At 46.7% G+C, this 25,693-nt stretch overlaps 2 protein-coding genes across 5 annotated transcripts in view; one reads left to right on the plus strand and one right to left on the minus strand.

The window, feature by feature from the left end:
- The first annotated feature begins 1,103 nt into the window (after positions 1–1,103).
- LOC129863334 (serine/threonine-protein kinase PAK 3-like) overlaps positions 1,104–25,693 on the plus strand; it is a 66,198-nt gene continuing 41,608 nt past the window's right edge. For 2 of the 4 annotated variants that reach the window (XM_055935235.1, XM_055935239.1), the window contains exon 1: positions 1,104–1,314. The gene's annotated coding sequence lies outside the window, so the exon portion shown is untranslated. Of the gene's footprint in view, positions 1,315–10,139; positions 11,494–19,915; positions 20,032–25,693 lie in introns of those variants that run through there. The other 2 variants (XM_055935237.1, XM_055935238.1) reach the window with 2 other exon arrangements.
- On the minus strand, positions 3,508–6,602 carry LOC129863147 (uncharacterized). The gene is made up of 2 exons (XM_055935082.1): positions 6,582–6,602; positions 3,508–5,697 (listed from the first exon to the last, which is right to left on the minus strand). Exons 1-2 carry the CDS (start codon positions 6,600–6,602, stop codon positions 3,508–3,510), a joined length of 2,211 nt encoding a protein of 736 aa, XP_055791057.1.

Raw genomic sequence — 25,693 nt, forward strand, 5'->3', positions numbered from 1 at the left:
TCCCTAACTTGACTCAAAAATATCTATATACCACACCTGCCCTGAGAACAGTGTTGGTTTCCACTAATGTGATTTTGCTAAATGGCATCCATCCATCAGAGTCTAGTTAAGCTTCCACCACCCTCAACAAAAGACCAAGTGATGGAATTTCTCGTGGAAGAATAATGTCGCATCCCTCCAATAGAGTTCCAGACACTAGTAGAATCTATGCCAAGGTCCATTGAAGCTGTTCTGGTGGTGGCTCAACACCCTATTAAGACACTTTGTTTTTGTTGGTGTTTCCTTTATTTCCAGTTGTACCTATAGATGTAGGATCTTAATTTGAGCCAGTTTGCTACAGCAGGAAAATAATCCTGCAGCAACTTGAAATGTGAATTATTATTGATTGTAAATATTGACATTTTTGTAGGGGTTTATACATTTTTCGTTAGGGAAGCTCAAGTCTGAAATGTCTAAGTGGAAATGACAAACTACAGAAGCTTTTTTCAACCTCAAATACACTACACATTTTACATTTCCTGCATTGCAAAAAAGTTCTCCTGCAACAGGGTGATCAAATTAAGATCCTGCATATGTACCTCTGTCTAGGGGACAACTACAGTCCACTATGGTTATATTCCACCACAAGACTGGCAGGGTCCAGGAACTGTAAAACAAACAGTCAACACATTTATGCAGCATGATATTGAGACCATTTGAAATGCAACCTGATATTGTGGAACTATTACCAACTGAGTGTTAATCAATGAAGGTCTAATTCCTGTCATGAGAAAGGTAGGTAGGTGTATATAGGTACTGTAACTGCATATTATGTTTCTGTTACGCCTTGATAACATTTGAACATTTTAAGTGTAATAGACAGATTAAAGTAAAAACTAGCAAAATAAGAAAGAGGAAAATATTTTAGCCATACAGACTTGAGAGTGTTAGGAAAAAAAGATAGATATGGAAATATAATCCAACCTTCCTCCTCTCTCGCTGAGCTGGTTTGGTCTGTCAAACAAAAGACCAACTCTGTCTGCCTCTCTCCCTCTCTGCCTCCTCCCCCAGAGCTGCTGCCTTCATTAACATGTACCCTCCCAGCCAATGGGCTGAGCAGGGCGGATGACATCATGGGCTAGGGAACAGTAAGCAGCCAGTGAAGAATCCAGCCTGCCAAACAAGACTGAGTTTGGGGTCAGGAACCGGTCTGACAAGAGAATGGCAATCCTGCACGTAAACTGTCAATAGGACTGTATATTTGAGGATGAACCTACCAGAACACTGGATCCAAAGTCGACACACCGAACAAGAGAATGTCAAGACATATTTCAGGTAATCTCTTGTCTGTGTTTGCAATAGAGGATGTGGATGGCAGAGGGAGGGGGGTGCTTTGTAGCCTTCTTTCTCTTCCTCCCTGCATTCTGCCCTGCTGGAGAGGAGGAGGAGGAGGGGTAGGCGGCAGCTGTGTTGATCTACCTATCACTGTGAGAGGGAGAGAGAGAGAGAGAGAGAGAGAGAGAGAGAGAGAGAGAGAGAGGATGCCTTCATCAGTGGATTGGCTTAAATGTCGTTACTGGCCAGCACAATGTTATCAACCCCCGTCCCCTCCATCCTTCCCTGGATTTTATGGACCCCCTGTGTTTCACAAAAAGCATCTTTGTTGATGTGAGAGTCTGAATCATTGGCGTTTGTCAGGGCCGTGTGTGTATGTGTATGTGCGTGTGGGCGCGAGCCAGCCCTGTAGCAGAGCAGCAGCTGCAGTGGTAACACAGTAACAAAAAGAGGCAATGCTATTTTGGGTGGTGAGGTGTGAGACGGATGGCGGATGGATCTGGGGTGTAGATGCTGGGGATAGATGGGGAGTGATGGATCTGGGGTGTAGATGCTGGGGATAGATGGGGAGTGATGGATCTGGGGTGTGGGTGCTGGGGATAGATGGGGAGTGATGGATCTGGGGTGTAGATGCTGGGGATAGATGGGGAGTGATGGATCTGGGGTGTAGATGCTGGGGATAGATGGGGAGTGATGGATCTGGGGTGTGGGTGCTGGGGATAGATGGGGAGTGATGGATCTGGGGTGTAGATGCTGGGGATAGATGGGGAGTGATGGATCTGGGGTGTAGATGCTGGGGATAGATGGGGAGTGATGGATCTGGGGTGTGGGTGCTGGGGATAGATGGGGAGTGATGGATCTGGGGTGTAGATGCTGGGGATAGATGGGGAGTGATGGATCTGGGGTGTAGATGCTGGGGATAGATGGGGAGTGATGGATCTGGGGTGTGGGTGCTGGGGATAGATGGGGAGTGATGGATCTGGGGTGTAGATGCTGGGGATAGATGGGGAGTGATGGATCTGGGGTGTAGATGCTGGGGATAGATGGGGAGTGATGGATCTGGGGTGTGGGTGCTGGGGATAGATGGGGAGTGATGGATCTGGGGTGTAGATGCTGGGGATAGATGGGGAGTGATGGATCTGGGGTGTAGATGCTGGGGATAGATGGGGAGTGATGGATCTGGGGTGTGGGTGCTGGGGATAGATGGGGAGTGATGGATCTGGGGTGTAGATGCTGGGGATAGATGGGGAGTGATGGATCTGGGGTGTAGATGCTGGGTATAGATGGGGAGTGGTGGATCTGGGGTGTAGATGCTGGGGATAGATGGGGAGTGATGGATCTGGGGTGTAGATGCTGGGGATAGATGGGGAGTGATGGATCTGGGGTGTAGATGCTGGGGATAGATGGGGAGTGATGGATCTGGGGTGTAGATGCTGGGGATAGATGGGGAGTGGTGGATCTGGGGTGTAGATGCTGGGGATAGATGGGGAGTGATGGATCTGGGTGTAGATGCTGGGGATAGATGGGGAGTGATGGATCTGGGGTGTAGATGCTGGGGATAGATGGGGAGTGATGGATCTTGGGTGTAGATGCTGGGGATAGATGGGGAGTGATGGATCTTGGGTGTAGATGCTGGGGATAGATGGGGAGTGATGGATCTGGGGTGTAGATGCTGGGGATAGATGGGGAGTGATGGATCTGGGGTGTGGGTGCTGGGGATAGATGGGGAGGGATGGATCTGGGGTGTAGATGCTGGGGAGTGATGGGGAGTGATGGATCTGGGGTGTAGATGGGGAGTGATGGATGGTTATTATGTGCACAGGGACAGCCCTTTGTTATCAATGGGATGCTGCCTCTGGACCCACTTTATTTAGGGAGGTTTTTAAAGAGATGGTATATGTTGTTTCTCTCTCCACATTTAGACACAGAGAGCAGTGGCTCTGTCTGTCTCCTGGTTTAAACATGGATGTGTGGAGCGCTTTCATGGCTGCCCTGCCAGCTGGGAGATATACAGCGTCTAGTCACCTGACTGAGATGAGGATGGGGGCGGGGAAGAAGTGTGGTGGGGGCTGCTCCTGTTGGAGCTGAGTTATCCTGCCTCAGCCTCACTGAGGGAGGGAGGGGTATTGGGTCGGTCAGTCATCCAACCATTCTATCCATCACACTGGGCTACTGTTCATTTACACGCTGGCGTCAGAGCAGGATAGAGTAGGGCTGAGAGGACGAGTGAGAGATTCCACCTCTTCCTAGTAGCACAGTCATCCCCATGTTTGTGTGAAGCACAGCCTTCTGGGAAACCTGTTCCCTGTAGGAGAAGTATGCTGGGAAGGTGTCTGGGTGATGGCGGAGCTGGGAAGGTGTCTGGGTGATGGCGGAGCTGGGAAGGTGTCTGGGTGATGGCGGAGCTGGGAAGGTGTCTGGGTGATGGCGGAGCTGGGAAGGTGTCTGGGTGATGGCGGAGCTGGGAAGGTGTCTGGGTGATGGCGGAGCTGGGAAGGTGTCTGGGTGATGGCGGAGCTGGGAAGGTGTCTGGGTGATGGCGGAGATGGGAAGGTGTCTGGGTGATGGCGGAGATGGGAAGGTGTCTGGGTGATGGCAGGGCTGGGAAGGTGTCTGGGTGATGGCAGAGATGGGAAGGTGTCTGGGTGATGGCGGAGATGGGAAGGTGTCTGGGTGATGGCGGAGCTGGCGGAGCTGGGAAGGTGTCTGGGTGATGGCAGAGATGGGAAGGTGTCTGGGTGATGGCAGAGATGGGAAGGTGTCTGGGTGATGGCAGGGCTGGGAAGGTGTCTGGGTGATGGCAGAGATGGGAAGGTGTCTGGGTGATGGCGGAGATGGGAAGGTGTCTGGGTGATGGCGGAGCTGGCGGAGCTGGGAAGGTGTCTGGGTGATGGCAGAGATGGGAAGGTGTCTGGGTGATGGCAGAGATGGGAAGGTGTCTGGGTGATGGCGGAGCTGGGAATGTGTCTGGGTGATGGCAGAGATGGGAAGGTGTCTGGGTGATGGCGGAGCTGGGAATGTGTCTGGGTGATGGCAGAGATGGGAAGGTGTCTGGGTGATGGCGGAGATGGGAAGGTGTCTGGGTGATGGCGGAGCTGGGAAGGTGTCTGGGTGATAGCAGAGATGGGAAGGTGTCTGGGTGATGGCAGAGCTGGGAAGGTGTCTGGGTGATGGCAGAGCTGGGAAGGTGTCTGGGTGATGGCGGAGCTGGGAAGGTGTCTGGGTGATGGCGGAGCTGGGAAGGTGTCTGGGTGATGGCAAAGCTGGGAAGGTGTCTGGGTGATGGCAAAGCTGGGAAGGTGTCTGGGTGATGGCAGAGCTGGGAAGGTGTCTGGGTGATGGCGGAGCTGGGAAGGTGTCTGGGTGATGGCGGAGCTGGGAAGGTGTCTGGGTGATGGCGGAGCTGGGAAGGTGTCTGGGTGATGGCGGAGCTGGGAAGGTGTCTGGGTGATGGCGGAGCTGGGAAGGTGTCTGGGTGATGGCGGAGCTGGGAAGGTGTCTGGGTGATGGCGGAGCTGGGAAGGTGTCTGGGTGATGGCGGAGCTGGGAAGGTGTCTGGGTGATGGCAGAGCTGGGAAGGTGTCTGGGTGATGGCGGAGCTGGGAAGGTGTCTGGGTGATGGCGGAGCTGGGAAGGTGTCTGGGTGATGGCGGAGCTGGGAAGGTGTCTGGGTGATGGCGGAGCTGGGAAGGTGTCTGGGTGATGGCGGAGCTGGGAAGGTGTCTGGGTGATGGCGGAGCTGGGAAGGTGTCTGGGTGATGGCGGAGCTGGGAAGGTGTCTGGGTGATGGCGGAGCTGGGAAGGTGTCTGGGTGATGGCAGAGCTGGGAAGGTGTCTGGGTGATGGCGGAGATGGGAAGGTGTCTGGGTGATGGCAAAGCTGGGAAGGTGTCTGGGTGATGGCGGAGCTGGGAAGGTGTCTGGGTGATGGCGGAGCTGGGAAGGTGTCTGGGTGATGGCGGAGCTGGGAAGGTGTCTGGGTGATGGCGGAGCTGGGAAGGTGTCTGGGTGATGGCGGAGCTGGGAAGGTGTCTGGGTGATGGCAAAGCTGGGAAGGTGTCTGGGTGATGGCGGAGCTGGGAAGGTGTCTGGGTGATGGCAAAGCTGGGAAGGTGTCTGGGTGATGGCAAAGCTGGGAAGGTGTCTGGGTGATGGCAGAGATGGGAAGGTGTCTGGGTGATGGCGGAGCTGGGAAGGTGTCTGGGTGATGGCGGAGCTGGGAAGGTGTCTGGGTGATGGCGGAGCTGGGAAGGTGTCTGGGTGATGGCGGAGCTGGGAAGGTGTCTGGGTGATGGCAGAGATGGGAAGGTGTCTGGGTGATGGCGGAGCTGGGAAGGTGTCTGGGTGATGGCAAAGCTGGGAAGGTGTCTGGGTGATGGCGGAGCTGGGAAGAGGAGGATGTGGGAATGGAGAAGGAGTGATAGAGTGAGGGAAGGTGCTGTTCCCTGTGCGTGTGGGATGTGGTGTGTGTGGGTGCGTGTGTTGAGCTGTGGTGTTGATGCAGACATCAGGAGTGTTATATCTATTAATATCCACCCATCCAGCCCAACACCTGCTCCATCTCTCTCAACTCTTCACTCACAACAATGACACAGAACTAAAACAGCCTCTAGACCTTACATTTCCTCATTGTTGTTATTTTCTATCAGCATGGCCCATAAAATTAGGAACCACTTTAGATATTGAGAGGATCCTGTGTGTGTAAGAGGTGCAAGGCCTCTCATTGCATATAAACATAGATCCAGCTCCCCATTCAAATTCCCTCTATTTTATTTTAATCTGTCAATGTAGAGCCATAGAAACATTGTGATTATAACAGCAGTTTATTAACAGTATTATCTAGTCTAGTGGAATTGAAGACCTGTTATATCATGATGGTCCTCAGGTTGTTGCTGGGTGACAGACAGACAGACAGACAGACAGACAGGCAGGCAGGCAGGCAGACAGGCAGGCAGGCAGGCAGGCAGGCAGGCAGGCAGGCAGACAGACAGACAGACAGACAGACAGACAGTGTTTTTGGCATGTAGCAGAGGGAGGAAAGACAGGAAGAGATGCTGTGTGTAATAGTCCTTCAGAGAAGATGTGTGTTTCTTGTCTGTCTGGAGTCACATTGTCTGATCCAAGATCAGAAGTTGGCTCTGTCACATCGTTCACTGTGTTGGCAGTCTGGAACACTGGGCCTTATAGGACACATGCATTATCTATGGATGCACCAGCTCTCTCTCTGCTCATACAGATAGACGTATGAGGTTAGGGTTTTATTCCCACCTGCCTGACTATAATGGGCATTATTGAAGAGAACTAAAGGTTAAAGGGCTGTGAGTATGAAAAATGAGCTGCGCTGAACCCTTGATTACATACAATACCTGTAGGCAATATATTAATGGATTTGTACCCTGTTCTGACTGATTATAGTTGCCTGTTAAGACCCATCGGCTCTAGTAAGTCAGTGCTTTATATTCCACCCTAGTCCTGAAGCCATGGCTATTCATTTTCTGTTGGACTAGTGTAGATCTGGATAATCAAGACCACCGGTTTCCTCATCCAAACAGTGATGAGGGGTGTGTGTGTGTGTGTGTGTGTGTGTGTGTGTGTGTGTGTGTGTGTGTGTGTGTGTGTGTGTGTGTGTGTGTGTGTGTGTGTGTGTGTGTGTGTGTGTGTGTGTGTGTGTGTGTGTGTGTGTGTGTGTGTGTGTGTGTGTGTGACAGTGAGGGAGAGGTGGGGGCGTCATAATTGATGTGTAGAACTGAGAGTGGTGCTGCTGAGGCTTATCCCCACAGGAGGGAGGCCGTGTAGAGAGGGGCTTGATAAGGAAATGGATGGATGACCAGACCAAGGAGAGGAGAGGAGAGGAGAGGAGAGGAGAGGAGAGGAGAGAGGACATTAGAGGAGAGGAGACGACAGGAGAGGCGAGAGGACAGTATAAGGGAGAGGAGAGGACAGCAGAGGCGAGAGGACAGTAGAGGAGAGGAGAGAGGACAGTGGAGGAGAGGACGGTAGAGGAGATGAGAGGAGAGTAGAGGAGAGGAGAGAGGACAGTAGAGGAGATGAGAGGACAGTAGAGGAGAGGAGAAAGGACAGTAGAGGAGATGAGAGGACAGTAGAGGAGAGGAGAAAGGACAGTAGAGGAGAGGACAGTAGAGGAGAGGACAGTAGAGGAGAGGATAGGAAAGTAGAGGGGAAGACAGTAGAGGACAGGGTAGAAATGAGGACAGTAGAGGAGAGAGGACAGTAGAGGAGAGGAGAGAGGACAGCAGAGGAGAGGAGAGAGGACAGTGGAGGAGAGGAGAGGACAAAGGAGACAACAGTAGAGCAGAAAGACAGCAGAGGAGAGGATAGGAGAGGAGAGGACAGTAGAGGAGAGGAGAGGACAGTAGAGGAGGAGAGAGGACAGCAGAGGAGAGGATAGGAGAGGAGAGGACAGTAGAGGAGAGAGGTAAGGACAGTAGAGGAGAGGAGAGAGGAGAAGAGGAGAGGAGAAAGGAGACAACAGTAGAGCAGAAAGACAGCAGAGGAGAGGATAGGAGAGGAGAGGACAGTAGAGGAGAGGAGAGGACAGTAGAGGAGGAGAGAGGACAGCAGAGGAGAGGATAGGAGAGGAGAGGACAGTAGAGGAGAGAGGTAAGGACAGTAGAGGAGAGGAGAGAGGAGAAGAGGAGAGGAGAAAGGAGACAACAGTAGAGCAGAAAGACAATAGAAGAGAGGAGAGGAGAGGAGAGGAGAGAAGAGGAGAGGAGAGGAGAGAGGACAGCAGAGGAGAGGATAGGAGAGGAGACAGGGCAGTAGAGGAGAGAGGACAGCAGAGGAGAGGATAGGAGAGGAGAGGATAGGAGAGGAGATAGGGCAGTAGAGGAGAGAGGACAGCAGAGGAGAGGATAGGAGAGGAGATAGGGCAGTAGAGGAGAGAGGACAGCAGAGGAGAGGATATGAGAGGAGATAGGGCAGTAGAGGAGAGTAGACCACAGTAGAGGAAAGGACAGTGGAGGAGAGGACAGGATATGATAGGAGAGGACAGTAGAGAACAGGAGTGGACAGCAGAGGAGAGGAGAGAGGACAGTGGAGGAGAAAATAGATAGCAGTAAAGGAGAGAGTAAAGAACAGGAGAGAGATTGTAGGAGCGGACAGTAGAGGAGAGGAGAGGAGAGGAGAGGAGAGAGGACAGTAGAGTAGAGGAGAGGAGAAAGGACAGTAGAGGAGAGGAGAGGAGAGGACAGGAGAGGAGAGAGGACAGTAGAGTAGAGTAGAGTAGAGTAGAGGAGAGGACAGGAGAGGAGAGTGGAGTAGAGGAGAGGACAGGAGAGGAGAGAGGACAGTAGAGTAGAGTAGAGGAGAGGACAGGAGAGGAGAAAGGACAGTAGAGGAGAGGAGAGGAGAGGAGAGGAGAGGAGAGGAGAGGACAGGAGAGGAGAGGAGAGAGGACAGTAGAGTAGAGTAGAGTAGAGTAGAGGAGAGGACAGGAGAGGAGAGAGGACAGTAGAGGAGAGAGGACAGTAGAGTAGAGTAGAGGAGAGGAGAGGACAGGAGAGGAGAGAGGACAGTAGAGGAGAGAGGACAGTAGAGGAGAGAGGACAGTAGAGTAGAGTAGAGGAGAGGACATGAGAGGAGAGAGGACAGTAGAGGAGAGAGGACAGTAGAGTAGAGTAGAGTAGAGTAGAGGAGAGGACAGGAGAGGAGAGTGGAGTAGAGGAGAGGACAGGAGAGGAGAGAGGACAGTAGAGTAGAGTAGAGGAGAGGACAGGAGAGGAGAAAGGACAGTAGAGGAGAGGAGAGGAGAGGAGAGGACAGGAGAGGAGAGGAGAGAGGACAGTAGAGTAGAGTAGAGTAGAGGAGAGGACAGGAGAGGAGAGAGGACAGTAGAGGAGAGAGGACAGTAGAGTAGAGTAGAGGAGAGGAGAGGACAGGAGAGGAGAGAGGACAGTAGAGGAGAGAGGACAGTAGAGGAGAGAGGACAGTAGAGTAGAGTAGAGGAGAGGACATGAGAGGAGAGAGGACAGTAGAGGAGAGAGGACAGTAGAGTAGAGTAGAGTAGAGGAGAGGACAGGAGAGGAGAGAGGACAGTAGAGTAGAGTAGAGGAGAGGACAGGAGAGGAGAGAGGACAGGAGAGGAGAGGAGAGGAGAAAGGACAGTAGAGGAGAGGAGAGGAGAGGACAGGAGAGGAGAGAGGACAGTAGAGTAGAGTAGAGGAGAGGACAGGAGAGGAGAGAGGACAGTAGAGGAGAGAGGACAGTAGAGTAGAGGAGAGGAGAGGACAGGAGAGGAGAGAGGACAGTAGATGAGAGAGGACAGTAGAGTAGAGGAGAGGAGAGGAGAGGACAGGAGAGGAGAGAGGACAGTAGAGGAGAGAGGACAGTAGAGTAGAGTAGAGGAGAGGAGAGGACAGGAGAGGAGAGAGGACAGTAGAGGAGAGAGGACAGTAGAGTAGAGTAGAGGAGAGGAGAGGACAGGGGAGGAGAGAGGACAGTAGAGTAGAGTAGAGGAGAGGACAGGAGAGGAGAGAGGACAGTAGAGGAGAGAGGAGAGGACAGTAGAGTAGAGTGGAGTAGAGGAGAGGACAGGAGAGGAGAGAGGACAGTAGAGGAGAGTAGAGGAGAGGACAGGAGAGGAGAGAGGACAGTAGAGGAGAGAGGACAGTAGAGTAGAGTAGAGGAGAGGACAGGAGAGGAGAGAGGACAGTAGAGTAGAGTAGAGTAGAGGAGAGGAGAGGACAGGAGAGGAGAGGAGAGTAGAGGAGAGGACAGGAGAGGAGAGTAGAGGAGAGGACAGGAGAGGAGAGAGGACAGGAGAGGAGAGGAGAGGAGAAAGGACAGTAGAGGAGAGGAGAGGAGAGGACAGGAGAGGAGAGGAGAGGAGAGAGGACAGTAGAGTAGAGTAGAGTAGAGGAGAGGACAGAAGAGGAGAGAGGACAGTAGAGGAGAGAGGACAGTAGAGTAGAGTAGAGGAGAGGACAGGAGAGGAGAGAGGACAGTAGAGGAGAGGAGAGGAGAGGACAGGAGAGGAGAGGAGACAATAGAGCAGAGGAGAGAGGACAATAGAGGAGAGGAGAGAGGACAGTAAAGAAGAGTAGAGGACAGTAGAGTAGAGGAGAGGATAGTAGAGTAGAGGACATTAAAGGAGAGGAGAGGACAGTAGAGCAGAGGACAGTAGAGGAGAGGAGAGGACATTAAAGGAGAGGAGAGGACATTAAAGGAGAGGACAGTAGAGTAGAGGAGAAAAGACAGTAGAGGAGAGGAGTCCACTGACTGTCAATGCTTTGTGCTCAAACCCAGCTCAGTACTCACTGAGTAGCAGTAACAATCTCCACCCAAATAAACATAACATCTCCTGACAACAGACTATCAAGGCCCACTGTTGCAGCTGAACACAAAGGTCCACTCTCTGGCTCAGGTTGCAATGCCTGGGATTGGATAAGGAGGTTGCAGGACACCTTTTCACTTTTCACAACACTTCCAGCGTGCAGTTCCATGGGTCTCACCCTCATTGACACCTCACACCTTCAGGCCTGACTGTCCACATTAACCACATACTGTTTGCTCCTCATGTGTCACAGCTATTTCAGTAGCCCCTGGCTGCAACCATCACATAGACAACACATAGAACATATACAAACGATATATATATATATATTTCACCTTTATTTAACCAGGTAGGCCAGTTGAGAACAAGTTCTCATTTACAACTGCGACCTGGCCAAGGTAAAGCAAAGCAGTGCGACACAAACAACAAAACAGAGTCACACATGGGATAGACAAACATATAGTCAATAACACAATAGAGAAATCTATATACAGTGTGTGCAAATGTAGTAAGATTAGGGAGGAAAGGCAATAAATAGGCCGTAGTGGCGAAATAATTGCAATTTAGCATTAACACTGGAGTGATAGATGTGCAGAAGATGATGTGTAAGTAAAGATACTGGGGTGCAAAGGAGAAAAAAAATAACAATATGGGGATGAGGTAGTTGGGCGGGCTATTTACAGATGGGCTGTGTTAAGGTGCAATGATCGGTAAGCTGCTCTGACAGTTGATGCTTAAAATTAGTGAGGGAGATATGTCTCCAGCTTCAGTGATTTTTGCAATTTATTCCAGTCATTTGCAGCAGAGAACGGGAAGGAAAGGCGGCCGGAGGAGTTGGCTTTGGGGATGACCAGTGAAATATACCTGCTGGAGCGCGTACTACAGGTGGGTGTTGCTATGGTGACCAGCGAGCTGATATGAGGTGGGGCTTTACCTAGCAAAGACTTATAGATGACCTGGAGCCAGTGGGTTTGGCGACGAATATGTAGCGAGAGCCAGCCAACGAGAGCATACAGGTCGCAGTGGTGGGTAGTATATGGGGCTTTGGCGACAAAACAGATGGCACTGTGATAGACTACATCCAATTTGCTGAGTAGAGTATTGGAGGCTATTTCGTAAATGGCATCGCTGAAGTCAAGGATCGGTAGGATAGTCAGTTTTACGAGGGCATGTTTGGCAGCATAAGTGAAGGAGGCTTTGTTGCGAAATAGGAAGCCGATTCTAGATTTAATTTTGGATTGGAGATGCTTAATGTGAGTCTGGAAGGAGAGTTTACAGTCTAACCAGACACCTAGGTATTTGTAGTTGTCCACATATTCTAAGTCAGAACCGTCCAGAGTAGTGATGCTAGACAGGCGGGCGGGTGTGGGCAGCGATCAGTTGAAGAGCATACATTTAGTTTTACTTGCATTTAAGAGCAGTTGGAGGCCACGAAAGGAGAGTTGTATGGCATTGAAGCTCGTCTGGAGCTTTGTTAACACAGTGTCCAAAGAAGGGCCAGAAGTATACAGAATGGTGTCGTCTGTGTAGAGGTGGATCAGAGAATCACCAGCAGCAAGAGCGACATCATTGATGTATACAGAGAAGAGAGTCGGCCCGAGAATTGAACCCTGTGGCACCCCCATAGAGACTGCCAGAGGTGCAGACTCCAGGCCCTCCGATTTGACACACTGAACTCTATCTGAGAAGTAGTTGGTGAGGCAGTCATTTGAGAATCCAAGGCTGTTGAGTCTGCCCACAAGAATGCGGCAATTTCCAGATTCGAAAGCCTTGGCCAGGTCAATGAAGACGGCTGCACAGTACTGTCTTTATCGATGGCGGTTATGATATTGTTTAGGATCTTGAGCGTGGCTGAGGTGCATCCATGACCAGCTCTGAAACCAGATTGCATAGCGGAGAAGGTACGGTGGGATTCGACATGGTCTGTGATCTGTTTGTTAACTTGGCTTTCGAAGACTTTATAAAGGCAGGGTAGGATAGATATTGGTCTGTAACAGTTTGGGTCTAGTGTTTCCCCCTTTGAAGAGGGGGATGAAGGCGGCAGCTTTCCAACCTTTGAGGCTCTCAGACGATATGTAAGAGAGGTTGAACAGGCTAGTAATAGGGGTTGCAACAATTGCGGCGGATAATTTTAGAAAGAGAGGGTCCAGATTGTCTAGCCCAGATGATTTGTAGGGGTCCAGATTTTGCAGCTCTTTCAGAACATCAGCTATCTAGATTTGGTTGAAGGAGATGTGGGGGAGACTTGGGCAAGTTGCTGTGGTGGGTGCAGAGCTGTTGGCCAGGGTAGGGGTAGCCAGGTGGAAAGCATGCCATACGTAGAAAAATGCATATTGAAATTCTCAATTATTGTAGATTTATCAGTGGTGACAGTGTTTCCTAACCTCAGTGCAATGGGCAGCTGGGAGGAGGTGCTCTTATTCTCCATGGACTTTAGAGTGTCCCAGAACTTTTTGGAGTTTGTGCTACAGGATGCAAATTTATGTTTGTGAAAGCTAGCCTTTGTTTTCCTATCTGCCTGTGTATATTGGTTCCCAACTTCCCTGAGAAGTTATATATCGCGGGGGCTATTCGATGCTCATGCAGAACGCCACAGGATGTTTTTGTGCTGGTCAAGGGCAGTCAAGTCTGGAGTGAACCAAGGGCTATATCTGTTCTTAGTTCTACATTTTTTTATTGGGCATGCTTATTTAAGATGGTGAGGAAAATACTTTTAAAGACTAACCAGGCATCCTCTACTGACGGAATGAGGTCAATATCCTTCCAGGATACCCGGGCCAGGTCGATTAGAAAGGTCTTCTCGCTGAAGTGTTTTAGGGAGCGTTTGACAGTGATGAGGGGTGGTCGTTTGACCGTGGACCCATTACGGACGCAGGCAATGAGGCAGTGATCGCTGAGATCCTGGTTGAAGACAGCAGAGGTGTATTTAGAGGACAGGTTGGTCAGGATGATATCTATGAGGGTGCCCGTGTTTACGGATTTAGGGTTGTACCTGGTAGTTTCCTTGATAATTTGTGTGAGATTGAGGGCCTCTAGTTTAGATTGTAGGACGTCCCGGGTGTTAAGCATATCCCAGTTTAGGTCACCTAACTGTACGAACACTGAAGATAAATGAGGGGCAATTCATTCACATATGGTGTCCAGGGCACAGCTGGGGGCTGAGGGGGGTCTATAACAAGCGGCAACAGTTAGAGACTTATTTCTGGAAAGGTTGATTTTTAAAAGTTATAGTTTCTGTCTCTTAATATGAGTGAAATAAGAGATGATATCAGAATAAGAGCTGTGTGTACAGTATATTAGCTTGCGGTAGTCTATTCATAAACATACAAAGGCTTGTCCCAGCTAGCCAACAGGTTAGTTGTGGCCTGGCTGCTTGTCCAGTCAGTCACTGCTGTTTGTGTTGACTGTGTGTGCTGTACTACCTCAGGACAGGTCAGGATGGGGGTTGGTTGGTGTGTGTAACCCAACGCATGGGGCTTATCTTACATCACCTCAGCCAACTCCTAACAAAAGCTCCAGAAGACCAAGCGCCTTGTCTCTGCTTGCAGCTTGTCAGCTGGCCACCAGAAATGTGATATTACATACAAATAGACCTCCATTCGTCCGTCTACTTAGGATAGTAATTGGTCTTTGAACACTCTGGGCTCTATTTTATTTTAACAAACCTAACACAATGGTCAATCTAAGTGCAGGAGGTAGCTCTATAGGTTCAGTAGGGTGTTAGAAATATTTTTGCTATTGACACTGTCACAGTTATCATCGCACTTGCTGCCGTCGGCACGAAAGGGCTGGGTTTTGATGAATAAACACGTTGTGGATGTGTCGAGGCTTGGCCCCTCACTGGCCAATCAGAACGAGCTCCATGTGTCACGTTCCTGACCTGTTTTCTCTTGTTTTGTATTTATTTAGTATGGTCAGGGCATGAGTTGGGTGGGTTGTCTGTGTTGTTTTCTATGTTGGGGTTTTGTGCGTTCGGCCTGGTATGATTCTCAATCAGAGGCAGCTGTCAATCGTTGTCCCTGATTGAGAATCATACTTAGGCAGCCGGGGTTCACGTGTGTGTTTGTGGGTGTTTGTCTTCCGTGTCAGTATTCGTGCCAAACGGGACTGTTTTCGGTTGGATTCTATTTGTTAATTTGTTTCATTGTAGTGTTCAGTTAATTTTATAATAAATTATGGACACTTTCCACTGGGAAAAAACATTAGTGTTATATGTTTCTAAATACAAAGTATACAGGCACCAAAAGCACACTAGGCTATTCTTGTTCCATGTTCATATGGTTCATATGGTCAGTGTGCATCACAGCTGGATAGGCTGCGTTTCCACTGTCTTAACTCATGCCATAACCAACTGCATTATGCTAAAACCAGCTATTGCTTGGTCTTAAATATCCCTCTCAGTGCTGCCTGAAATCAGCACCATGAATCATGCTTTTAACACACCTCAAATACTTCCACACCGCCTATCTGAGCGCAAGCCAGCTGATATAAGACAGGTAATTGCCGAACATGGCGTTAGGGCTGGAAAATGCCAGTGCCGCCTTAACGCCAGCCGAAAACTAGAGCCCTTTGGTGCAGACGACCGCTGGGCAATGTGCTCTGCCAGAGTGGAGGAGGGAAGTATTGGTGTATGCTTTGGTCCGAGTGTAGTAGTAAAGTGGCCTAGTCTTAAGAAGTTTGCCTACTCCAGTGTTATAATGTAGTGTGTGGAGCTGTAGTGCTGCAGTGCTGTCAGAGCCACGTCTATGTACTGGATTAGCATGGAGGCCTGAGAGCCATCTGGCCATTTTGCCTGAGAGAGGGGGAGGTGGGGTGAGGAGGGGGAACACTCACATACTTACACATTGAAATATGTAAATATGTAATATCCTCTGTAGCTCTGTTGATAGAGCTTGGCGCTTGGAATGCCAGGATAGTGGTTTAGATTCCCTGGACCACCCGTACGTAAAATGGATGCACGCATGAATGTAAGTTGCTTTGGATAAAAGCGTCCGCTAAATCTCACATATTATTATTATTACTTTCAAATCATCACTTTCAGGGTTAGATTTAGAGTTTCAGCAGGGCTCCCTGAAAATAGCTCATTGATCATCTGAAACTAACACTCTTATGAGACAGACTTCTCCAACAGGTCAGTGGAGCCTGAGACAGACAGACAGACAGACAGAGCAGAGCAGAGCAGAGCAGAGCGGTCCCTGAAGCTGTCTGTCTGTGGACGATGCTCAAACTAAACTCTGACGATGATGGTTACTACAGGACTCTTCTAGGAAGCACTCTTCCTCTGGGCCTTTTGTTCAGAAGGAGCATATGTCTCTTGGCCTATAGTCAGACACCTGAACCCAGATAGAACATATCAAAGAGCCCCAGGTCTGGGTTCGTGGTATGTGAGCAGAGTGTACAAGAGTTTTGTCCACATGCCAGATAGCTAGGTCTGTTTTATCAATCAACACACACACTATGGGGGTTGGGGTTGCTACGGTGAAACGAGCACCATAGCCAATTGTATAGGCAATCCCATAATACTATGTAGATTCACAGTGTGCTAAGAACACTCCATCATTTGTAGAATCTTTGAAAACCAAAGAATAACCCACTCCTCAAAGAGGCACCATATGGCCATAGTCGAATTCACGCAAGCATACACGCATGCCTGCACACACACACACACATGCACACGTGCACACACACACATACACACACACACATACACACACTCAATGTATACCTCTGTGTATTTTGGATCTCAGTAAGTACAAGCCTCCTCCCCAAACAGCTGTGTTTGTGTGATTACCAGTATCACGAGTCTACAGTGTTACTCATGGACAGATAACACCACTGACCCAGAAGAAATGCCAGGAATGATTACTGTTGTATTATTGTTGAACGGTCATTGGGTGTAGAGACAATACTTATACTAACACTCACACTTGACTTTTTCCCCTCCCTCCCAGCACCAGTAGTGGTGTGTGGGTAAAATCACTGAGGAAGCCAAGCCAAGCCTGTAAAAAAGCCATATTACAACCTATGTTGGGGGGTGTTTTGCTGCACCAGGACAACCCACAGTTGAGCTCAGCTCAACGCTGATTGGCTAATTCTTTATCATTTTCTTATCAAGGGAGGCCAAACGCTTGCTGGCATCAATCAATCAAATGCTACGGCGGCAACATGTTCTACTCTTTTGATCCAGACAGCATCAGATATATGGGCTACACATACTGAGACAGAGGGGTGCTGTTTCACTGTCCAGACAGCATCAGATATATGTGCTACACATACTGAGACAGAGGGGTGCTGTTTCACTGTCCAGACAGCATCAGATATATGTGCTACACATACTGAGACAGAGGGGTGCTGTTTCACTGTCCAGACAGCATCAGATATATGGGCTACACATACTGAGACAGAGGGGGCGCTGTTTCACTGTCCAGACAGCATCAGATATATGGGCTACACATACTGAGACAGAGGGGGCGCTGTTTCACTGTCCAGACAGCATCAGATATATGGGCTACACATACTGAGACAGAGGGGGCGCTGTTTCACTGTCCAGACAGCATCAGATATATGGGCTACACATACTGAGACAGAGGGGGCGCTGTTTCACTGTCCAGACAGCATCAGATATATGGGCTACACATACTGAGACAGAGGGGTGCTGTTTCACTGTCCAGACAGCATCAGATATATGTGCTACACATACTGAGACAGAGGGGTGCTGTTTCACTGTCCAGACAGCATCAGATATATGTGCTACACATACTGAGACAGAAGGGTGCTGTTGCCTACGCTCGGATGGTTTCTCTGGTGAGATTCAGCCACTTGTGAATTGACAGAAAAATCTGAAAACACAGAGAGAAATTAAAGATACATTTTTAAATGTATTTATTGGTCAAATATTTGGAAAAGCCTGGCTTCCCTTTGGCAACCATGAATAAACGCCACAGATTACCACTGACTTTGCCCATGGCTAATTTATTCCTACTAGTACTGACTTTGCTGATGGCTATGTACTTACTATGACTGAGATACAGTTGAAGTCGGAAGTTTACATACACTTAGGTTGGAGTCATTAAAACTTGTTTTTCAACCACTCCACAAATTTCTTGTTAACAAACTATAGTTTTGGCAAGTCGGTTAGGACATCTACTTTGTGCATGACACAAGTAATTTTTCCAACAATTGTTTACAGACAGATTATTTCACTTATAATTCACTGTATCACAATTCCAGTGGGTCAGAAGTTTACATACACTAAGTTGACTGTGCCTTTAAACAGCTTGGAAAATTCCAGAAAATTATGTCATGGCTTTAAAAGCTTCTGATAGGCTAATAGACATCATTTGAGTCAATTGGAGGTGTACCTGTGGATGTATTTCAAGGCTTACCTTCAAACTCAGTGCCTCTTTGCTTGACATCATGGGAAATCAATCACAGAACAACAGCAAAGGACCTTGTGAAGATGCTGGAGGAAACAGGTAAAAAAGTATCTATATCCACAGTAAAACGAGTCCTATATCAACATAACCTGAAAGGCCGCTCAGCAAGGAAGAAGCCACTGCTCCAAAACCGCCATAAAAAACCAGGCTACGGTTTGCAACTGCACATAGGGACAAAGATCGTACTTTTTAGAGAAATGTCCTATGGTCTGATGAAACAAAAATAGAACTGTTTGGCCGTAATGACCATCGTTATGTTTGGAGGAGAAAGGGGGAGGCTTGCAAGCCAAAGAACACCATCCCAACCTTGAAGCATGGGGGTGGCAGCATCATGTTGTGGGGGTGCTTTCTGCAGGTACGACTGGTGCACTTCACAAAATAGATGGCATCATGAGGGAGGAAAATTATGTGGATATATTAAATCAACATCTCAAGACATCATTCAGGAAGTTAAAGCTTGGTTGCAAATGGGTCTTCCAAATGGACAATGACCCCAAGCATACTTCCAAAGTTGTGGCAAAATGGCTAGGACAACAAAGTCAAGGTATTGGAGTGGCCATCACAAAGCCCTGACCTCAATCCTATAGAAAATATGTGGACAGAACTGAAAAAGCGTGTGCGAGCAAGGAGGTCTACAAACCTGACTCAGTTACACCAACTCTGTCAGGAGGAATGGCCCAAATTCACCCAACTTATATGTGGGAAGCTTGTGGAAGGCTACCCGGAATATTTGACCCAAGTTAAACAATTTAAAGGCAATGCTACCAAATACTAATTGAGTGTATGTAAACTTCTGACCCACTGGGAATGTGATGAAAGAAATAAAAACTGAAATAAATCATTCTCTCTACTATTATTCTGACATTTCACATTCTTAAAATAAAGTGGTGATCCTAACTGACCTAAGACAGGGAATTTTTACTTGGATTAAATGTCAGGAATTGTGAATAGCTGAGTTTAAATGTATTTGGCTAAGGTATATGTAAACTTCTGACTTCAACTGTATGTGATTGTCCCACCTAGCTATCTTATGATGAATGCAATAACTGTAAGTTTAGCAGATGCTCTCTGGATAAGATCATCTGCTAAATTACTCAACTTTTTAAAAAATTGTATACCTTTTGGTTAATTTTGCATCAGAGAAGCAAGTGCAAGACTTCTAGATGGTCAGCAGGTTAGGGATATCGCTATGCCCTTAAGGGAAGAGTTAATTGCACACATACTTACACACTCTCGCACACACACTAGATACTCACACACACTCGCACACACACTATCTTGCACGTGCACAAACACACACACACAGACGCACATGCCACATCCCACCTGTCACCTGTTCTTAGCTGCTGTTGAACTGTGGCTCATTGTGAACCTAATGGGCGTCTAGTGGCTGTAAGCAGAGCAGGCTCAGTATCCCAGCAGCACCTGGAGGAGGAGGAGGTTGGGACTCTGGAAGGAAGGGAGGTGAAGCTTATAGAGACAAAGGCTTATTCGGTATATGAGTCGGAGGAAAAGACAAATCAGAATCACATGGAGTCAATTATCTGCTGATTTTCAAGGAGAACTCCAGACAGCAAGAAATAAGCTTCATCTAAGAGCATACTTGTTTGTGTACATTTCCCTCTAATATTACCGTATCTCTGCTGTCACTGCACTGTGTTCCTAATTAACTAACATAATGCATGACTGTCAGTTAAAAAAAATAAAACTATACCCTAATCAAAACTTAGATCATCTATGATATAGCTGCCCTCAGTGGATCAGTGTGAACCTCTAGATCTCTATCTTGTGACTGGTCCCTCTATTGCCCTTGTCTCTGTGAAAGAGAGTCCTTGTTGCCAGTTCAAACCAGGATGGTTTTCTCTCTGTAGGTTCAAGTGAAGAGGGGGGTCAAATTATATTTTCATTCCTTCCATGACATCTGCGGAACATCTCTCAGAGGCTGCCTGGTTTCCATGGTGACCTTGAAAGGGAAATCACGCGAGAGGTGAGTGTTTGAGCTGCAAAGAGAAGACATCTGCTGTGGTTCTGCATGTGTGTGGTGGTCTGCTCTCTGCTGTGGGCACTCCTCTGTGCTGGGAGGAGAGAACGTGGGGAGGGAAGCCTGTTGTTTTGACACGGCTGCTTATAATTTATAGGCTTTCAACTAATGTGTGAAGAGAGCCAACAACTACACTTTAAAGCATACTGCCTAATGGAAAATAAACCTGGAAAATATCTTGCAGCTCTCACAAAACCAATACATGCTAAACCAGTTATAATTTTAAAAGATAAAGATACAAAAGTGGTAATTGGAAACAACAACGAGATCAATTACAATTTTAAAAAATGTACATTTATATTAATCATAAAACAACAGTGGTATGGATCCTACAGCCTTCTGAGACTCAACAACCCTGAAGCAATTATCACCAGACAAACAATTATCACTAAAAACAGAGATCACCCAAAATAAATATGAGACACTGTTAAAACATTTGCACAGAGAAAAGCACCAGGAATGGATGGCTTTCCCATACAATTATATTCAACATTTTGGGACAAAGTAGCCCACCTATTTACACAAATGACAACACACATGACACTCAATTCAGTACTTCCTAGTTCCATGTATCAAATAGTTATCTAGAGAGTCCCCTGCTGATTATAAGTTTAATAAATTGTGACAATAAAATAATAACGAAGTCTTACCAGACTTGATACAAATCAATCAAACAGGGTTTATTAAAAATAGACACTTACAAACAAATGCAAGAACATGTTTCAGTGTAATACAATGCTCAAAAAAACAATATATAGATTCATCAATAATGGCTGTTGATGCCGAAAGGCGTTAGACCATCTTGAATGGCCTTTTCTTTTCAAAACTTTGGAATCTTTTAACTTTCCAGTTGAAATAATACATTATCTGACAAAATCACTTTAGAAAGGGGCACAAGACAGGGATGTCCCCTCTCCCCCTCCTGTTTGCACTGGTAATTGAACTGCTTGCAGAAGAAATACCCAAATGTAACAGGTATCAGTATTGGTAAACATTTATATAAACTAAACTTATTTGCAGATGATCTCCTGATATTCCTGACCAATATTGAAAACTCAATGACACCTTTATTAAAAACATTTTCAGAATACTACAAAATCTCAGGATATAAAATTAATGTGGAAAAAAATGAAATAATGGCAATAGGAAAAGAAAAATAATAACTCATGATTTACAGCAATCCTTTAACTGGACCACAAAAAATATAAACTACTTAGGATGCTTAATAAGTGACAACAAACAACAAGTATATAAAGATCATTTTATCCCATTACTCAACAATATGAAAGCAGATCTAATTAAATTGAATAATCTTCCCATAAATCTTACAGGTGGAATAACCCTCTTAGGAATGGCATGGCTGCCAAAGTTTTTGTATTTATTTGAGATAATACCAATTACCACACTTAAGACATTCTTTAAAAAAGTATACTTGGCCATAACAAACTGTATATGGGCAAATAAAATTCATAGAATAATAAGGAAAGTCTGAGGGTGGTCTGAGGGTGGTTTTAACCTTCCAAACTTGGAATTGTATCAATTCACTACCCAAGGCTTTTACTTGAGACAAATAGTTAAATGCACTAAAGAGGAACAGACAAAGAGCAGTGAAAATAACTGCCCTTCATGGATATATTAATAGTTTATGGAAGAGGAATGTGAAAACATCCCCAGTAAAATCTCTGAGACTAGGTGGGCCATGCAGGCAGTAGTCATTGGTGTGTGTGCTGACTCTCTGTGGGGTTTTTGACAACGTGTACATTATTATTTCTGTCAAGATGTCATATTCTAATGTGGCAACCGTGATGCTAGGCCAGCCGAGCAAGACGAAGAAGGCCAATTTAATAAGACATGTTAGGCTCAGCAGCTCAATTCCTCACATCCCCATTTCTAATTTTCTGCCTTTTTTCACAGCTTGTGGTCTTAAGTGAGCATCTTGGGATCATTTTAGACATAAACAATTGAAAAAATACAGTTGTTTGTTGCTTGCCCCTGTATATTAAAAAAAAATGTTGGATGGGATCAGAGAAACTGGAGATGCTCCTTTTAGGGGCAGTGCATTAACACAGTACAGAGTACACTGCCTGCCTGTCTGCCTGCCTGTCAGTCTGCAGAGCGACTCTGCCCCTAAATAGGTCAGTGTTTTATACTACAGACAGTGAAGGATAAGGAATGTCTTGGCGCAAGTGAAACGTCCATCTTTAGTGGTCTGACCACTCGGCAGTCCTGGAGCCATCCATTAGTCAGGTGACTAGCAGGGGACCACACCCTTGCGGGAGGGAAAGGAAGGGAACTTCCTGCAGTCAACCTGCTGATGACATCATGCATGTACTCCAGAGATATAGTTAACTAACAATGCACATGCTTTTACTTTATATATACGGCACAGGAGGTTGGTGGCACCTTAATTGTGGAGGATAGGCTCATGGTAATGGCTGGAGCGGAATCGGTGGAATGGTATCCAATACATCAAACACATGGCTTGCATGTGCCATTGCATTATCATGCCATTCCATGATCTCCGCTCCAGACATTATTATGTGCCGTCCTCCCCTCAGCAGCCTCCACTGATATACGTATCCTTTCACTTCTATTGCATTGATTCTAGCTCCCAGTGCTGACAGTATAGTGAATTGTACGTTCCCCGATGAATAGATAGAGTACTCATGGCATCATAGAGTCTGCTTTATGTTACAGAGCCCAATGCCTGAGGTTGTTAACACAAATCATCAAATTCATGAATATGCCCTATGGCCTTCAAAGTGGTGTAGCCTTTATGACGGGTTCCTCTTAGAGTAGCATGAGGTGTCATTGATGAAGCCCTGTCGTCCTGTCTCTGTGGAGGAATACTGGGATGCATTCATACGTCTTGTTTAAATGAGCTGCGTGCTGACGCCTCTGAACATCCTCTGATTTGTTGATGCAAGCACTGATTGTTCATTCCACCTTGTCTGCGAACCAGATAGGGACCTGATTGGTCTGTGTTTTTACTGTAGTGGTCATATCTGGCCCGCGTCTGGGTTTTGTATAATTATATATATACATACAGTACCAGTAAAACGTTTGGACACACCTACTCATTCCAGGGGTTTTCTTTATTTTTACTATTTTCTACATGGTAGAATAATAGTGAAGACAACAAAACTATGAAATAACACATATGGAATCATGTAGTAACCAAAAAAGTGTTTATCAAAAGTAGCCACCCTTTGCCCTGATGACAGCTTTGCACACGCTTGGCATTCTCTCAACCAGCTTTCCCTGGAATGCTTTTCCAACAGTCTTGAAGGAGTTCCCACACATGCTGAGCACTTGTTGGCTGGTTTTCCTTCACTCTGTGGTCCAACTAATCCCAAACCATCTCAATTGGGTTGAGGTCAGGTGATTGTGGAGGCGAGGTCATCTGATGCAGCACTCCATCACTCTGCTTCTTGGTCAAATAGCCCTTACACAGCCTGGAGGTATACATTGGGTCATTGTCATGTTGAAAAACAAATGATAGTCCCACTAAGGGCAAACCAGATGGGATGGCATATCGCTACAGAATGCTGTGGTAGTCATGCTGATTAAGTGTGCCTTGAATTCTAAATAAATCACTGACAGTGTCACCAGCAAAGCACCCCCACACCATCACACCTCCTCCTCCATGCTTCACAGTGGGAAACACACATGCAGAGATCATCCGTTCACCTACACAGCGTCTCACAAAGACACGGTGGTTGGAACCAAAAGTCTCAACTCATCAGACCGAAGGACAGATTTCCACCGGTCTAATGTCCATTGCGCGTTGTTTCTTGGCCCAAGCAAATCTGTTCTTATTATTGGTGTCCTTTAGTAGTTGTTTCTTTGCAGCACTTCAACAATGAAGGCCTGATTCACACAGTCTCCTCTGAACAGTTGATGTTGAGATGAGTCTGTTACTTGAACTCTGTTAAGCATTTATTTGGGCTGCAATCTGAGGTGCAGTTAATTGCCAATTTCTGAAGCTGGTAACTCTAATGAACGTATCCTCTGCAGCAGAGGTAACTCTGGGTCTGTCACGACTTCCACCGAAGGTGGCTCCTCTCCCTGTTCAGGCAGTGCTCGGTGGTCGTCGTCCCCGGCCTACTAGCTGCCACCGATCCATTTGTCCTTTTCATTTGTGTCTGTCTGTTTTGTTTACACCTGTGTCCTATTAGTTAATTTCGGTGGGTTTACTAACCTCCGCTGCCTGCTAATTCTTTGTGCAGGATTATTTACTGTTGTTGCTCTGGTAGGGGTGCGTATTTGCGCCACCGGGTTTTTTTTCTCACGGTCGTTGTACCGTTTGGACTGTAATTAGGAGTAGAGGTTTTTCCTCCGTGTGTTACGTTACTTCCCTGTGTGTGGCGACTTCGTTGGGTGTGTTTCCCCACCTGTTGTTGTTGTGTTGGGACTTCCAATAAACGATTGTGCTACTGGGACTTCCTTGCTCTCCTGCCCCTGACTCCTGCACCTACCTCTTCTTAGGAGGCACCTAATAGCGTCTTCTTTTCCTGTGGCAGTCCTCATGAGAGCCAGTTTCTTCATAGCTCTTGATGGTTTTTGTGACTGCACTTGAAGAAACTTGCAATATTCTTGAAATGTTCCAGATTGACTGACCTTCATGTCTTAAAGTAATGTCAATAATGTCAGTCCGTTCCACTCCGACATCGCTCGTCCATATGTATATAGTCTTAATTCATTCCTACTTAGATTTGTGTGTATTGAGTATATGTTCTGTAGTTTGTTAGATATTACTTGTTAGATATTACTGCACTGTCGGATTTAGAAGCACAAGCATTTCACCACACCCGCAATAACATCTGAGAATCATTTGTATGTGACCAATACAATTTGATTTGTTTTGATTTAATGATGGAATGTCATTTCTCTTTGCTTATTTGATCTGTTCTTGCCATAATATGGACTTGGTCTTTTACCAAAAATACCAACCCTACCTTGTCACAACACTACTGATTGGTTCAAACACATTAAGAAGGAAAGAAATTCCACAAATTGAACTTTTAACAAGGCACACCTGTTAACTTATTCATGAAGCTGGTTGAGAGCATGCCAAGAGTGTGCAAAGCTGTCATCAAGGCAAAGGGTGGCTACTTTGAAGAATCTCAAATATAAATCTATTTTGATTTATTTAACACTTTTTTGGTTACTACATGATTCCATATGTGTTATTTCATAGCGTTGATGTCTTCACTATTATTCTACAATGTAGAAAATAGTAGAAATATAGAAAACCCCTGGAATGTGTAGGTGTGTCCTAACTTTTTACTGGTACTGTATATATGTATACAGTGCATTCGGAAAGTATTCAGACCCCTTGACTTTTTCCACATTTTGTTACGGTAGAGCCATATTCTTAAATGGATTATTTTTTTTTTTTTTCATCAACCTACTGACCTACCTAATGACAAAGCAAGACAGGTTTTTAGTCATTTTTTCAAATGTATAAAAAAATAAAACTGAAAATGTCACATTTACATAATTAGTCAGACCCTTTACTCAGTACTTTGTTGAAGCACATTTAGCAGTGATTACAGCCTCGCGCCTTTTTGTGTATGACGCTATAAGCTTGGCACACCTGTATTCA

Source organism: Salvelinus fontinalis, chromosome 10 (genome assembly GCF_029448725.1).
Source record: "Salvelinus fontinalis isolate EN_2023a chromosome 10, ASM2944872v1, whole genome shotgun sequence".
Classification (NCBI taxonomy): domain Eukaryota; kingdom Metazoa; phylum Chordata; class Actinopteri; order Salmoniformes; family Salmonidae; genus Salvelinus; species Salvelinus fontinalis.

Coding starts and splice junctions, on each gene's coding strand:
- LOC129863147 (XM_055935082.1), bottom strand. CDS start 6,602: ATGCCCATTATAGTCAGGCAG. Junction 5,698..6,581: donor TGCCCATTATAGTCAGGCAG/GTGGGAATAAAA, acceptor TCCTCTTCCCAG/CTCCGCCATCACCCAGACAC.